The sequence below is a fragment of the Coptis chinensis genome, chromosome 4, assembly GCF_015680905.1.
Source record: "Coptis chinensis isolate HL-2020 chromosome 4, ASM1568090v1, whole genome shotgun sequence".
Lineage (NCBI taxonomy): Eukaryota > Viridiplantae > Streptophyta > Magnoliopsida > Ranunculales > Ranunculaceae > Coptis > Coptis chinensis.
Window position 1 is genome coordinate 12,628,722 of NC_141459.1, and position 16,054 is coordinate 12,644,775.

General features: G+C 36.7%; 3 protein-coding genes across 3 annotated transcripts; 2 read left to right on the forward strand and 1 right to left on the reverse strand.

Annotated features, from left to right (window-relative positions):
* The first annotated feature begins 357 nt into the window (after window positions 1-357).
* Window positions 358-2,441, forward strand: LOC147501944 (14-3-3-like protein). The gene is made up of 4 exons (XM_086606931.1): window positions 358-1,265; window positions 1,347-1,469; window positions 2,019-2,135; window positions 2,229-2,441. Exons 1-4 carry the CDS (start codon window positions 789-791, stop codon window positions 2,277-2,279), a joined length of 768 nt encoding a protein of 255 aa, XP_086463057.1. The 5' UTR covers window positions 358-788; the 3' UTR covers window positions 2,280-2,441.
* An 8,837-nt stretch (window positions 2,442-11,278) lies between these two features.
* Window positions 11,279-12,420, reverse strand: LOC147501945 (VQ motif-containing protein). The gene is given in 3 exon segments (XM_086606932.1): window positions 11,279-11,943; window positions 11,946-12,033; window positions 12,111-12,420. Coding segments are annotated over 3 exon segments (636 nt in total). The 5' UTR covers window positions 12,278-12,420; the 3' UTR covers window positions 11,279-11,562.
* Window positions 12,421-13,929: 1,509 nt separating this feature from the next.
* On the forward strand, window positions 13,930-14,819 carry LOC147501946 (uncharacterized). Its single transcript, XM_086606936.1, has one exon. It carries the CDS (start codon window positions 14,031-14,033, stop codon window positions 14,592-14,594), a length of 564 nt encoding a protein of 187 aa, XP_086463062.1. The 5' UTR covers window positions 13,930-14,030; the 3' UTR covers window positions 14,595-14,819.
* The last annotated feature ends 1,235 nt before the right edge of the window (window positions 14,820-16,054 follow it).

Below are 16,054 nucleotides of genomic sequence, written 5' to 3' on the forward strand. Positions count from 1 at the left end.
TCGCGGGCCCTAATGTCGATCTCTATTTTTTACTAAAATTTTTTGAACCACCTCTTTTTTTTTTTTATGACCCGAATTTTGCGGCCTGCAATTGGTGAAATTTCAATAATTTTAGGATAGTCTTCTTAATTTAAAAGCTAAAATTTATGTATAGGAATTGTATATCTTTCTCATTTTGTGAAAATTATTTCTCTTTTCTTAGTGAGAGAAACAACTTGGCGAACTGATACGTAGCACAGGACACATACTAGTTAGAGATCTATACTTGGTTCGCTCGTGCTGTGCGTGGGTGCCTCACTCGCTCGCTCTTACGAGCTCACACCATTCGCAATCAGATCATAAACCGTTGGAGTCTACGACCAAACTTTCCCAGCAAATATCGAGACATGACACACACACTTTGTTATTTTCACCCTACTTAAAAAAACACAAGAAAATTTCAAAAACGTAGGATTCCCATTTGTCCTTCACCCTATCATGGCCCATGGACAGCTACCCAACCGTCTGTGCCAGCTCTTTCACGTATCTCATTACTACCATACCCCCCACCACAACCTACCTATCCAACACCCAACCATCACACCACTCCCCTCTAACAAAACTTCGAGATCCACGGTGGATAACTAGTAAGTAACAAAACTATGTCACGACATTTAGCACCCTAGTAAAACTCTCCACAGAATAAGACCTCTCCCATTCCTCCCTCTCCTCTTCTCCGCTCTCGTTTTTTTTTCCCTTTCCTCTAAAAAACCTCCTCCCGTTTTATCAGAAATAAAAAACCGAGCCAAATGGCAACACCACGTGAGGAAAACGTGTACTTAGCAAAACTAGCAGAACAAGCCGAACGTTACGAAGAGATGGTAACTTTTATGGAAAAAGTAACCACTTCAATAGACGCCGAAGAATTAACGGTTGAAGAACGCAACCTACTTTCTGTCGCGTATAAAAACGTTATAGGCGCCAGACGCGCGTCGTGGCGTATTATTTCTTCCATCGAGCAGAAGGAAGAGAGCCGCGGGAATGAAGAACATGTTTTGACGATTCGTGATTATAGATCTAAGATTGAAGCTGAGTTGAGTTCGATCTGTGATGGGATTTTGAGGTTGCTTGATAATAGATTGATTCCTTCGGCCTCGGCTGGTGATTCGAAAGTGTTTTATTTGAAAATGAAAGGAGATTATCATAGGTATCTTGCTGAGTTTAAAACCGGGGCTGAAAGGAAAGATGCTGCCGAGAATACTTTATCTGCTTACAAAGCTGCTCAGGTTAGGATTAGATTTGGTTTTGATGTTAATGTTTTGGGTGTGTTGGTTGATATGATGGATTGTGTTGTTTTTTTGGTGCAGGATATTGCGACTGCTGAGCTGGCACCAACTCATCCGATAAGGCTAGGACTGGCTTTGAATTTCTCTGTGTTTTATTATGAGATCTTGAATTCACCTGATCGTGCTTGTAATCTCGCCAAACAGGTAAATGGGTAGTATGGTTGGATATGTTATTATGTTAAAAATGATTTTGAAGAAGATAGAATTTAGATGGACATAAAATGATTGGAGGTGATTTATTTCGTGATTGACATGATTTATTAGACCCAAGAATAGACCTAGCAAGAATTTTTATTTTTTTGACTTGTTGCATTTGTTGTCGATGATCTACGAAACTCTAGTTTTGGCTTTTTGTGAGATTACGTTTGGATCTTTGCTTATTAGTTTCTGAAGGGCTAGGTGCGCTCCATTTGACATTGCTGAAACTTTAAAGTCCATTTTACTATTATATTTGTACTGTGAACTGTGATATATGTATTTCACCCGAAAATATGATTTTGAAGAAGCTTTGACTTGTAATATTTCTGGAAGTCTCATTTTTAAGACGGGAATTTGGACATTTTTGGTATTACAAATGGAAATAGTGCATGTATTTTTTACAAGTTACAATCACACGAACATTTCAGAAATTCGAAATGGGTCAGTTACTCTTGTAACTAGTATATTGATTTTTGTTTTGGGGATTATGTTCAGGCATTTGATGAAGCTATTGCGGAGTTGGATACCCTGGGTGAGGAGTCCTACAAGGATAGCACTTTGATCATGCAGCTCCTTCGTGATAACCTCACATTGTGGACATCGGACATGCAGGTATTGGATCTATCTTGAGTCCTGATTTTTCTGTTCTTTTTTGAGTGTATAGTTGACTCATTTTGCTAATATAATTTGTGTTTGTCTGTTTAGGATGATGCCGACGAGATCAAAGAAGCACCAAAGGGGGGTGATGAGCAGTAGTGATTCTATTCATCTCCAGATTAGGGTTTCTCTATTTGCTCTATTTATCTTTTACAGAATGTGCTTGTTGGTGATTCCCCAGTTACTCTGAATTTTTAAGAACTCTTGCATTGTTTTCTCGGACCTTTTAAGGTACAGGGTTTTGTGAGTTTGTTAGTTCTATATTCTATGTGTCTTTAATTGCCTTGATCTTTAAATGGTTTTGTTTAGTGTACTTATGCATTTTATTACCACACCTCTAGCCTGTATGATGATGTCATCTATCTTGAGGTTGGTGCTTGCTCTATAACTCGAGCCCATCTGACATAGGCACGTTACAACTTTGGTGATAGATTGTATCTTCTTGTTGGTTATTTCCCATCATATTGGATTGCATCACTCTTAAAATTCATGTTTTTAAATCATTAGATATCTCATTTTAGTCTCGAGTTGTAAAATCAAGTGGAATGTGATTATGGTGGATAGTTAGGCGGTCATCGAGGAGAAAGGGTTGGAACACCTTAGTAGTTATGATATGTCTGGTAAAACGGAAGCTCAACTTGGAAATCCAGTGGTCTACTGGTCAAGCCTTAAGGGGTTGGTCCCAAGATCTTGTGAAGGCACGAGGAAACTTGTGATGTTAAAAGTTATAACATGAGTGAATCGGTTTGAGAGAGAGGTTTGATAGTGGAATTTGTAGGTTACTAGGATGGATCTTGGATGGGGATGATTTAAGTGCAGATAATAATTAGTTCTGGCGGACCATTTGTAATGCTTGATACAACATTAGTTAATGATTAGTATAGTATAAAGTTCAACCTTGTCTTCTTTGGTAGTGATGTTTTTGCTTTCAGTAGCAAGAGACTTGTTTTGTCTATTTACAGTCGTCAGTCTCTGGCTATGCGCCATTATTAGCTGCTTATCTTAGGAAGTGCAAACTAAGTTTTTTGTGTGTGAAATGATTTGTTTATGCTCTGCTTGGGATTGTTGAAGTTGGTGAACTGGTGGTCATATTGGTGGTTGAACCTTGTGTCTGGAAAGATGATACTTGGTAATAGCATTGTTTCCACATTGGTAAAAAATATTGGAATTTCAAATGATATGATGGTTAGTTGGTAAGTCATACCCTCATCTATTGTTAATTTATGGGGTGTTTCGTTGTAAATGTTCTTAGATTAATGGTTTTTAGGGTAAGTCCAATGGTTTGGTGCGCCATCCCGCCAAACCACAATAGCATAGTGTATACAGTTAGCGGCTTAGCGTTTCCCAACCCAATGGTTATTTTCACGGTTATTTTCACAACCGCCAATGCCTATGGCGGATAGATTTTTTTTTTTTTTTGGACTCTCCAACCGCCATTCCCACAGGTGTGAAAAAAAAAAAAAAAGTTTTTTTTTTAGGACTCTCAACCGCCGCCATTCCCACGGGTGTGGGAAAAAAAAAAAAAAAAGTTTTTTTTTTAGGACTCTTAACCGCCAATGCCTATGGCGGGTAGGATTTTTTTTTTTTTTTTTTTTTTGGGACTCTCCAACCGCCATTCCATGGGAAAAAAAAAAAAAAATTTTTTTTTTTTTTTTGGACTCTCTAACCGCCATTCTCAAAGGAGTGTGGTTTAGATTTCTTTTACCTGCCACTTTGAGTGGCGTGTAGACTTGACGCTATCTCGTTAAAACTGGCGCTATATATAAGTAAACTTATACCGATAGCGTTGGCGGGTTAGCGTTTTGACGCACCATTGGATCAAAATGTCCGTGATATTTGGTGTTTTGTCGCCCCATTGGACTTAGCCTTAGACATGTCATTCCTTGGATAAGGTTGGGGGTGTTTCATTAGAGGGGTGTTCAGGTGTTTTTTGCAAGTGTTCTCAAGTTCAGGTTCCGTAGCCATGTCACTTCTTGGATGAGCCCGGTGTTTCATAAGGGTTATGGGGCGTGTTCAGGTTCTGCGAAAGTGTTCTTTGGTTCATGGTCCTTGGAAGGGACAGTGATTTGGAACTTTAATACATTATATCCAATCTGTTGTTATGTAGTGCATGTAGTTATGAGGGAGAGGTGGCACTTACTTTCGAGGAGAAGTGGGTAAATGGAAAAGGTGATCATGTCTATTAAAGAGGGATGGTAGTTTCTTGTCGAATGGGAGAGACTAATGGGGTGGGTGTTTATTAGTGAAAAAACATTTTTTGAAAAATAAATGGAAAAAAAAAAGGTTTTGATCCCAAAAAGTTGTTTTATGATAATTAAAACTTGAGGGATGGTTTAGTTTAGTGATTTATCTTGTCGAATGAAAAATCACAACCAAACATGTTTATTGAAAAACTGTTTTTAGAATAAATACTTTTTCATAAAAATGTTTTTTAAGAAAAAATGATTTTTTGAAAAAATGAGAACCAAACACCCACTAAGCATAGACCATCCTACTAGTTTTTCTCATATTTGCATCTTCCTAATACTGATCCTAGAGACCCAGTAGAAAGAGTAAGTAGCTTATTTATTTTGAGTTTCTTGTGGTCTCATCCAAGGCTGAAATGTTAAGTTAGCATTTCAAGACGTATAAAGGCATATCACTCGCATCAACAAAGAAGTATCTAATACTCAATCGTAATGACTCCTAGTTTATGGGTAGAAGGGTTAGAGAGTAGTAGGGGTTACTTCGGATTGGATAAAGGGCTTTCGGAAAAAATTTCAATTTTTTTCGGATGATAATATCTTTTCCAAATCCGATCCAATTATTTTTCGGATGACAATTTTTTTTCCGAATTCGGAAAGTTCATAAAATTAGATTTTTTTTGGAAATTTCGGAACCGCAAAATATAGAACTAAATCGGAAATTTGAATTATATAATCAGATTCTCTTTTAGAATAACTATTTTTTATCTAGTTAATACATTCATTTTTAGCAATCATTTTGAAATGTATTAATTCAATAAACAATTTAGACCTTTTAACACGTTTAGTCAGCAAATTTTTTCTTCATATGTTAATGCATTAATTCAGTAAATAGGAATATGAGATAAATTGAGACATATATTAGAATGACAATATTGATTTTTGAAGTTGTGAGAGAGACAATATTCTACTTCTCTAGGGTTTTTATTTGGTTTGTAAATTATATGTAGTTTTAATGCAGTAACTATATGAAATAGACCGCTATATGTTAAAAATTTGGAAATTAATCGGAAATCGGATCGGATTTTGAAAGCACATCCAATTCGGATCCAATTATTTTTCAAAAAAATCGGATATCGGAATTTCGGATATTGGAACACAAATACCATTGCCAAATTTGAAAAAATATCGGATCGGAATTCGGAAAAAAGAGACCCTAGAGGCTAGGCACCCTAGGTTGGGTCAGCTATGGTTTAAAGAAGACTTTAACACGAGACTTCGTGTGGGTTTTGGTCTACTGCAAGTCATATGTGTAAATTAGGGAAGGTGTGATTTGAATTGGCACCAGTGAACTCTCTTTAGAATTTTACTATTGGCTTGTATTGTTTTTCATTAGGGCAGGGAATGGGTTGAGTTCGGGTCGGATATGGCTATACGAATCTGAACTACCCAAATAGTTTGACAATATCCGAATCTGTATAAAATTGAAATTTTCAATCTGAATCCGAATCGAACCCGATCAACCCGATCGGATAACATTAAAAATAAAATAAAAAAAACTAAAAATTATATCCGAACCCGAATCCGATATACCCGAATTCAAACCCGACCCGAATAAATAAACGGATATAAAAATCAACCCGAACTAGGGTGATAAAAGGGTTGGGCCAAGCTAGCCCTCCCCTCAAACCATAAAAACTCTCGTGATTGAGGGCCAAGTCAGTCCGCCGATTTTGTATTGAGGGTTGGGTCGAGTAGGATCAAATATGAAAACTCAAGCCCTTAACCCGCCCTTCGACCCTCATTTTTGAGGGCCAAATGAAGGCCGGGTTAGGCCCGATCTAATTATACTTTATTATTTTTTTTTTTTTTTTTTTTTTTTTTTATTTATTTTTATCATACTTTGATTATGTATATCAATTTTAACTAAGTATACAAAACTAATTGTTATGCCTTTAGAAAAAGAAAAAAGAAGAAGAAGATAGAGATGGTGGAAGAGATGATATTTTTAAAATATCTACATTTTTCATACTTAATTATGTTGTTACTTGTTAGGTTGAATTTGCTTGTATATATGACTTATATACATATCATTAAATCAATTACAAAAAACGCATATGTTATGTTATGTTTTAATTTATTTTCCTATTGAAAACTAATTTAGTGATTTTTTTTTATACAACTTAGATAATTAGAGTATAATACATAAATATAATATAATGTAAAATAACAAGAAAACGTATGAGGGATGATGAGGGCTTAATGAGGGTTGGGAAGGGTCAGGCCAACCCGCCCCTCAAATTTGTGAGGGCCAACTTTTGAGGGCTTGAACATGCAATTTTTAGGGGCGGGTCGGGGCAGGGTTAGGGATTGAGGGACAAATTATCACTCCTAACCCAAACCGAACTATTTGGATTCGGATTTGGGTTGGGTCCAATTCAGGTCAAACCCAACCCAATTTCCTGCCCTATTTTTCATGGGTTAACTTAGGAGTGACAATTTGGCCCTCAGGCCATCAACCCAGCCCGAAAAAATGCGTGTCAAAACCCTCAAAAGTTGGCACTCACAGATTTGAAGGGCCCTCATGCTTGTTAGGGGCGGGCTAGGGTCTAGGTTCTGGAGCATGGGCCCGACCATTTGGCCCTTCCAAGCCCTCACTTCGCCCTTCCAAGCCCCCTCACTTAGCCCTCAGTACTCATAAGATATATTTTATTTTTTTACATTATATATGTATGGTACCATAATTATCCCTATTTGAACTAAATATTTTCACTACAAATGATGTTTAATAATGGTAGTTTACCACATATCATATGGAAGTATTTTGTAATTTGAGTAAAAGAGATCAAATATAAAAAAGAAAGTGATTTATGATTATTTTGTGTAAACCCAAAATAGGAGTGATAATTTATGTATTATACTATATATTTGTGTAAACCCTAACCTAAAACAAAACCATGTTTTCTTATTATTTTATATTATATTTATGTATTATACTATAATTATCTAAATTGTATAAAAAAAATCATTAAATTAGTTTTCAATAGAGGATAAATTAGAATATAATATAACGTATGCACTTTTGTAATTGATTTAATGATATGTATATAAGTCATACATAAAAACAAATCCAACCTAACAACATAGTTAAGTATGAAAAATGTAGATGATTTAATAATATCATCTCTTCCACCATCTCTATCTATTATTTTTTCGAAAGGCATAAGAATTAGTTTCGTATACTTAGTTAAAATTGATATTCATAATCAAAGTATGATAAAAATCACAAAAAAAAAAAAGTAAACTAGTAAAGTATAATTAGACCGGGCCCGACTTGGTTCTCATTTGACCCTAAAAATGAGGGTCAAAGGGCGGATTAAGGGTTTTGAGTTTTAATGTTTGATCCTACTCGATCCGGCCCTCAATACAAAATAGGGGCGGGCTGACCCGGCCCTCAATCATGAGGGCTTTTATGGTTTGAGGGGCAGACTAGTCCGCCCGCCCGACCCGACCCTTTTATCACCCCTAGGTTAACTAGTACTACCCCTGAGCTAATTAGGAATTTAGGATTGCCCCTAAAAAAACACACACAGTCAACCCATTTTATTTATTTTTTATTTGGAGGGAGAATCTAATTTCCCATGGAGACCACTGCAAATCCATCATTCAATGACAATGAAAATGGCTGTTATCAATTTTCACCTCAAACTTAATTTTGCACTTCGTTTGCACACTGCAATCCATTGCTAAATATTTCTTTGTACACTGATTCTTGCGTTATTAAGTACAGTGCAGAATCCATTTATAAGGTGAAACGTTTCGGTACTTTTCTTCGTGATTTGATCATTTGAATTACAAACTTCATTTTGAACTTTCGAAGACCAATTTTTTAGAGTGGTTTGGTGCAATGACGCGTCTCAAGATTTTTTGACTTCTTGGATCAACAACAGTCCTAAATTAAGCAATTCTCTCAACTCTTCAGACACAAATCACATCGAGTCATGGACTAAAAAAAAGTCAGCCTAATCTTTCTCAACCAATATTTTTAGGCATTCCCTCTGCTTCCCTGTTCAAGCCTTGACGATTTCAGGCTGTCACATTTTCTTCCTTTAAATTCAATCTCAAAAGCCCAAAACCAAAACCATCTATAACCAAAACCTTTATTCAGTTCTTCTCTCCCACTTCAACAGGAGAAGAAGAATGAGGTGAAGAAAATAGAGGGTACCAGTATGATTAATACAGTAATACTATATACCAAAGAAAAGAAGAGTTTGCTGACAATGCTGCAATTGGCGACCAGTGAGATGCGCAATGGTCCTGATTGGAACTAAACTTTAAAATTTCTCTCATTATTAACAAGGATAGATCCTAAGCAAGCAAAGGATGTCTTGAAGATGCTTAAGAAGCGTTTTGGAAGTGAAAATCCCAATGTACAACTTCTTGCATATTTTGTGTTGGAAACCTGGCTAAAATTTGTGGGGAAAAAGTTCTTCAGCAGATTGTTGAGCAAGGAATTTTACAACAGATGGTCAAACTAATGAAGACGAAGAAGTTTGATGTGAATCTAAGGGAAGAGATATTGCTTCTCATAGATGCATGGCAAGCAACCTTTGGGGGGAAGTTATCCTCACTACTACAAGGCTTATAAAAAACTAAAATCATCTGGTGTGGAATTTCCACCTAATGCAGAAAACATTGCTTACTACCAGCAAATTCATCTGTCCACTTCAACATCTGAGGATGAAGTTGATGCTTTTATATGGAGTGATATCTGTTATCAGCTTAAATGAAGTACAAACTGCTTGGTGTTCAGTGGATGGGTTAACAGAAATTCTAACTGAATTGGATCCACAGTTCCAAGGGTGTAAAACTAACACGTACTGTCGATCTTATCAAACGAGTTTAATCCTTCTCATGAACAATATACAACAGATGAGGAACTATTACTATTACGCAGGCATTGGCTTTGAGTGATGGCTTTCAGCGTGTGCTTTAACATGACAGTACAGTGGAAGAAACTCCTGTGGTAGTAGTAATATGGGAAACTACGCAGGCACCTTTCCCCAATGTTAACCATGAAGATGATGAGTCTGAAGATGATTTTGGCAAATTAATTCACAGGTTCAAGGCACAGTGTGCAGGGGAAGAGTTCACTTCCATCTCCATCCTCCCCCCCACCCCCAGGCAAAGAAACCTAGCAGTAGGGATGCCGGTATGGTTTATCATCTTAGCAGCAATACCTGCAAAGCTGATAGTCTGACCAAAGTGCCAGAACAGACATCTCACTGCTGATCTGCTTCATTCTGACATCACTCACCATACTGTTAAAATACTAACTTCTAGTATAGAAATTACATAAAGAAGACAAAATTTCAGTAGTCCTGATTGATGTAGTCGTTTCTGATTATTCAATCTTTTTTCTCAAAAATTTCTAAGAATGTAAATCAGATTAGAAGTTGCAAAGATACAATTAAATCTATCTATTTTTGTTTTAAATTTGAGTTAAAGGGTTCTCGTGAAGCACAGGACAAAAAGACTAAGCAGTATTTCAGTCGAAGTTGGATGTGAAAAAAAAAGATCACGAGGAGACTTGGAAAGAAAAACAAATACTTAGTTCATTCCAGAGGAGTGAAAATTTTAAACGTAGAACAGTCATCCTAACAGCAGGCATCTCCGATGACTTATGAGACTGAAACTAGGACATCAATGAAGTATTCTCAACAGAGATTTCCTTTCTCCATGACGCACTCTGCACTCTAGGCATCTGCCACACCAACTTGCTAGGTTTTTGGTAAACCTAATGGACACCAAATCAGTAAAAGAAGTGGGATAAATGATGATGAGAAGCTTAACCGTACTTATGAAGTTAACCGTACTTATGAAGGACATCTCTATAAAGCGAAGGTGCAACTTCTCCTTCCTCTCTTTTCCACAAAGAGGTAAAGTGACTCCAGTTATTTACGGCATGAACAATATGACAAGCTCAAGTATGTAATATATACCATAAAATTTGGCAAACTAAAGAGACTTTCTACGATACGCAGGGACAACCACCACCTGCAGCTCATGCTGCTGCTATACATACTCATTTCATAAAGTCCACCTGATATCTACTACATTCATTGCTTATGTACATAAGAAATCCAGTTTATCAGGATGGGTGAACAACATAAGAGTCAGCCATCTCAGCATGCGCCTCAAAAGTGCTACTTACCAACATCAATGATCTTCACTATACACAACCACATGTCCATCTCAACCACCAACCCTTCATTTAGCTAGCTTCCATAATTACTCTGCTTAGGTATTGTGTCTCCAAACTCTAAACTTATCCATACCAGCATCCTTATCTCTACTAATATGATGTTTGTGGGTCTCATCCACAACATTCTACAAACATCTCAAAATTATTCACCAACACTACTCTTATAAGTTGAACATAATCTTTAACCCTTGTGTTTATTTCTATGAATGCAGCAAAAGTGATTCCTACGGTTAATTCTTCCCATTAATGGAAGAGTATGCTCCTAACCGTACGAGTGTCTGCATATCTCCGTACTTACTTGAGATGAAACTCTAAAGAGAGAAATGTTCTTTCACTTCTTTCTAATCACATAGCATGTACAAAGAACAAGACATTGAAACATCGCCCCTATAAGTTATATTCAGTTGTGAATTCTAACCATTTCTGCAATGGAAGAACTTCATTAAGCCTTTCTAAAACTAGAAGTTCTAGCAACAAAATTCCACAAAAGCGGATAGGACTGAATGCTAAACCTTCGAGTACACTGGTTATATCAATAAATTTTGCTTTAAAATCAACACTAAAATTACACAAACATGCATATAAACTACACAAAATTGTCTATATCATCGATTAGCACAAACATTTAAATAATTCAACACAGACCAATATGAAAGAAGTACATTCTCTTTACATTACCATATCAAAAGAACAACAAAATCTAGAGAAATATGTAATTAAACATTAAAACATCCATTTACATGTTTAACAGTGTCAGAACGTAGAACCCATTTCCTTTCAACAAACTGCCAAACCACCCCGAAACTTAAAAGTATCTATCCAACGAAATATAAAACCCCTAACTTCATTTTTTTTTCACAGTAAAAAAAAGAGCTACCTCAAAAGTAATCTTCTGTGACTTCTAAACCCTCAAAACAGCCTTCCCCAATATAAGTCACTGGAAAAACTCCAAACTAGCTGCCGTAGGCGACTTTGGCGAAATCAAAGGGTAAGGTGACCTTGGTGATGAAACTAGCCCAAACCCCAAAGGTGAGCTCGGTATTACAGACTGCGATGCCAAACCCATAGACGAAGGAGTGGACTCTCTAAGGTACTTCATGTAAGCTGAAATTGGGGAATCAGCTGCAGCATGGACGGTTGGAAAAGGCGGTAGAGGCGAAAAAAGCGACGTCGATTGATGCCCACTGTTGGCAGAGATGGATTGAATAGGGATGGCGTTGTTTAAAGGAAGTGGTGGAGGGCGAATACGTTGAAGGCGTGAAATTTGAGGCTTAGGAAGATGCATGGGTGGTGGTGGTTGTTGTTGTTGTTTTTTAGTGGTGTAGTGAAATGAGCAGTGGAACCAGTGAGTCTTTGAACAACGTTTCTGAAATCATTTTTGTTTATATTGTATACTGGTGGTTGACTTTGTGGGTGTTGCTGATAGTTTTGATATTGCCCTTGCCCTTGTACTTGTTCTTGTTCTTGTTCTTGTTCTTGTTTTGTTTATGTAATTGTTGTTGATGATTAAATGGTGGGGGTTTTCTTATGGGTTTGGAAATCTTGTGATGAGAAGTTTTGTTGAGTTGTTTGAGGTAGTTATGTTGATGAGTAGTTTGATTGTTGTTGGTGTTGCTGCTGTTGGTAGTAGTAGTAGAGTGTTCCATCATAGCGTTGTTGATGCTGTTTCTTTGATTTGAAGGTGTTATGTTTCCTCAAGTGAGGGGGGATATGTTTTGAGGGTTTGACTAAACACTCTTAAAGTGTTTTGGAGTGTTGACTTGGTTCACTGTTTGAGCTAGAAGAGAGAGAGTGTGTGTGAGATAGAGATGGAAATCTGGTCAAAAGGAGTGAGTTTGAAAAATGGTCGGGAGAGGAAGAAAACGATGCTTCGGGTCTAGAGTCTACTAGACATAAGACGTATAGTACAAAAAGTGTGACACAAGACATGATCTATGATTTTGTTGTACTACTGCTGTTGGACACAGAATTACTTTCAATCCAAAGACCCGTGCTGCTTTTGTGATAAACAATTTCATCTTGAGAATCAATTCAGAATCACGACTCTTGAACACAGTTGCATTTGCACGACTCTGAGTTCTGAAAGCGGTGTTAGCTTGTTAGGGAATAGGAAGGGGTGTGTGTATCAGTGTATGGGAGTATGGGATTATGGGTAGGTGATTTTTGTGAGTTTAGCAACACACCCTTTCGGAAGCCAAATTCGCTCAAAACTATGCTGATTGCTGACCCAAGAATCTGACCGGTGGAGTGGCGTGAGTTTTGGTGTTTGACCTTCAACAAAGATTGAAGTTCTGCACTTCTGCCAATAAACTAATATCGGACTTAAAATTTTAAAGTCCAAGTCTAACTCATCCGTTTGCATCCAATCGATCCATAAGCCTGACCCATCCAAGGCACATGTTCAAACTTCGAAGTTCACTCCTCTATTCCAACCAAAAAAATGTTTGGGGTCTCTTCGATCTGGTCAGGGCTCTGTCCCAACGGGTTTTTAATTTTTAATTTTCGTAGTTTCAGGTTAATCCTATTAGGGGTGCAACTCGTGCGGGATGGGTCGGGTTGAGGTGGCCCTATTAGGCCCCAGGTGAAAATACATCAATCCAAAGTCCAAACCCTATTCGGGTTAGCCGAGTTTGCTCCGTTTTTTCTTTTTACCAAATTTGAAAAAAAATGTACAAAATCTCTCACTATCTCTTCTTTTTGGAAAATGCATAAGAAATACATAAACAAATTGAAATTTGAGAACAAAAATTTACTAATTTGGTTATATTTTTCTCTAAATCAAATCAAAGATATTCAATCCATATGATTAACGTTTGAAAAAAAACATGCAAGAAACAAAATAAATGTTAAGACATGAGATTAGTTCGATCATCCTTAGGATCGGGACTCATGTTTCTCGGGTATATTTGACGTACCGACGAGAGCCCAACCCAAATTAATTTGGGTTTTCACTTTCCAATCCAAGTCCGACCCAATGAAAATTTTATGCAACCCAAGCTTGCTAGAATTTGGGTTTCAGTCCATCAGACCCCAAGTTGCACACCTAAATCTGATCCATTGCCAGCAAGTAAAAATGGGATCCTGGATTATGCACAGGTGCAACTCTTTAATTGAGTTGCTCAAGAGCATATCTATGAAAACTAGCCGTTACACAACCCACTGAACTTCAACAATTACTACCGTTGGCCTACAGAAAAACTAGCCGTTTGGTCACTTTGTCTCCTTTCAAATATGACCGTTGCTCTTTGATTCCATCTCAATTCTTCTCACTGCTATATATCCCCACTTCATTTATCTCTCTGCTTATCTTTCTCTCCTCCACTCACCATTTCAGGTCATTGAAATCACCTGAAACTAACATCCAAAGCAACTTCTTTCCTTGATTCTTTCAAATTTTTTATAATGGGATTGTCAATCGACAATGGCTCATCTGCGATAAACCAATCACATCACCGTACTCACAAGGTCTTCTTACTAAGCAATTACATTCTCTTAGGTGCTGCATCAAGTTGCATTTTCCTCACACTCTCCCTTCGTCTATTCCCTTCACTTTGTGGATTCTTCCTCATTTTACTTCACGTTTTCACAATTACTGGTGCTGTATTCGGTTGCACTGCTGCGTCGAATGGGACTAATAAATGGTACGCTTCTCACATGGTGTTTACAGTACTTACAGCTATATTTCAAGGATCAGTATCTGTACTCATTTTTACACGAAGTGGTGAATTTCTTGGGAAATTGAAGTCTTATGTTAGAGAAGAAGATGGTGTTATGATCCTGAGATTAGCTGGAAGTCTTTGTATTTTGATCTTTTGCTTAGAATGGGTGGTTTTATCACTTGCTTTTGCATTGAGGTACTATGCTTATGTTGAAGGTGATGAGAGTAGTAATAGTTCAAGAAAGAGGAGTGCCAAGGTTCAAGAGGAAGATATTCATAATGACTGGCCATGGCCCTTCCAAGTGTAGAGAACGGTTTCCTGATTTGTTTGGGGAACAATTGCTTATGTTGTTGCTTTGACTAGATTCCAATTTATATGTATTGGAATTTTATTCGATCTAGTACACTAGGTTTATATTGAAATTCCTTATTGTATTGATTTTTTATTTTATTTCAGTCTGATTTGTGGTTACTGTATACTGTTATGGGGTTGATCTATATAAATGCTACTTGCAGTTTGCTTTTTCTCAAAAGGTTTTTGGGTATGAATGGGCTTTAATTTTTCTGGGCTGAAGTTCTGTTCTAAATGCATGTATACAAAGCTGTCTCCGTCTTAATTTCTCTGTGGAACTCAAACACGTATTTTTCTCCAGCTAAAGTTGTTGGGACGACGTAAACAATTCAAATGGGAAAATTTCATTGTTACCACTTTCTAGTTGAGTGGTTGGTCATTGTACTGTAGGCGTAGTAGTGGACTAGTGGTTAGATTCAACCATAATGGTGTGGAACGATTTATGTAAGTAGCGTCGGTTCTACTGCAAAAGTTGTGGCCGTAATAGCCATACTGCCAAACACGCATATGGTGTGGAACGATCATCAAATTAACAGAAACTTTTGCCAAATTTTTATTTGTTAGGAAATCATCCTCACCTTAAAAGATGGCTAAAATCCAAAATTTGTATGTGCAGAATTTCCACGAGTATTCATTAATTTTGAATGAAACAGTACAAAGTTAGGATTGTAAAACTTTTTTAACATTTCCACGAGTATTCATTAATTTTCCACGCACCTAAAACTAAAACTGTTGGATCTTCAGTCATCAGATGAAAATGCGAGAGAGGTAATGCCAAATGTAGATAAAAGTTGTGGTTTGAAAAAATAAATAAAAATGGTTGTGGCTTGTGCATCACACTTAACAGAATCAGAAAAAAAGAATGAAAATTTAGTTGGGCTTTTGTTATTTTTATGTATATCATCAACTTTTATAAGTGTTCCATTCTTATATTTTTAGTAATAAATTAAGAGCATGTCTTCAGTGCACAGGTAATTATTGGCTTTTGGATAAGTACTTTTGCCATTAAATACACACACACCCTTGGTATGGGTGGCCGAGATGTAATGGCGCACCATACATCTCGCGCACCATAGATTTAGCCATAAATTAATCTAAAAACTTAGTTTTTATATTTTTTGGACAATATTTAAATTGTCATGTTATGATGTGTGTGACAATATTTAAATTGTCATGTTATGGTGTGTGTATTTTGAAGTTTGAACTGTAATTTCAATCCAAAAACAAATAAATTAAAGTATAGACTGTTCAATTGGTTTCAATATTTTTGTAGCTAAATTGTTTAAATATGTTTGTTATGTTGTAAAGAATGACAACTATTATTAATATTTATTAATATAATATCACGAATTTTTGCAACAAAATATTTAAAACACGTATTAATTAAACACTGCGTAATTGCAATATTACGAATTT

Bases quoted from the DNA above. Each gene is read 5' to 3' on its own strand.
- LOC147501944 (XM_086606931.1), top strand. From the start codon at position 789: ATGGCAACACCACGTGAGGAAAACGTGTACTTAGCAAAACTAGCAGAA. The intron at 1,266-1,346 runs GTTAGGATTAGA...TTTTTGGTGCAG, and splicing joins CTGCTTACAAAGCTGCTCAG to GATATTGCGACTGCTGAGCT. The intron at 1,470-2,018 runs GTAAATGGGTAG...GATTATGTTCAG, and splicing joins CTTGTAATCTCGCCAAACAG to GCATTTGATGAAGCTATTGC.
- LOC147501946 (XM_086606936.1), top strand. From the start codon at position 14,031: ATGGGATTGTCAATCGACAATGGCTCATCTGCGATAAACCAATCACAT.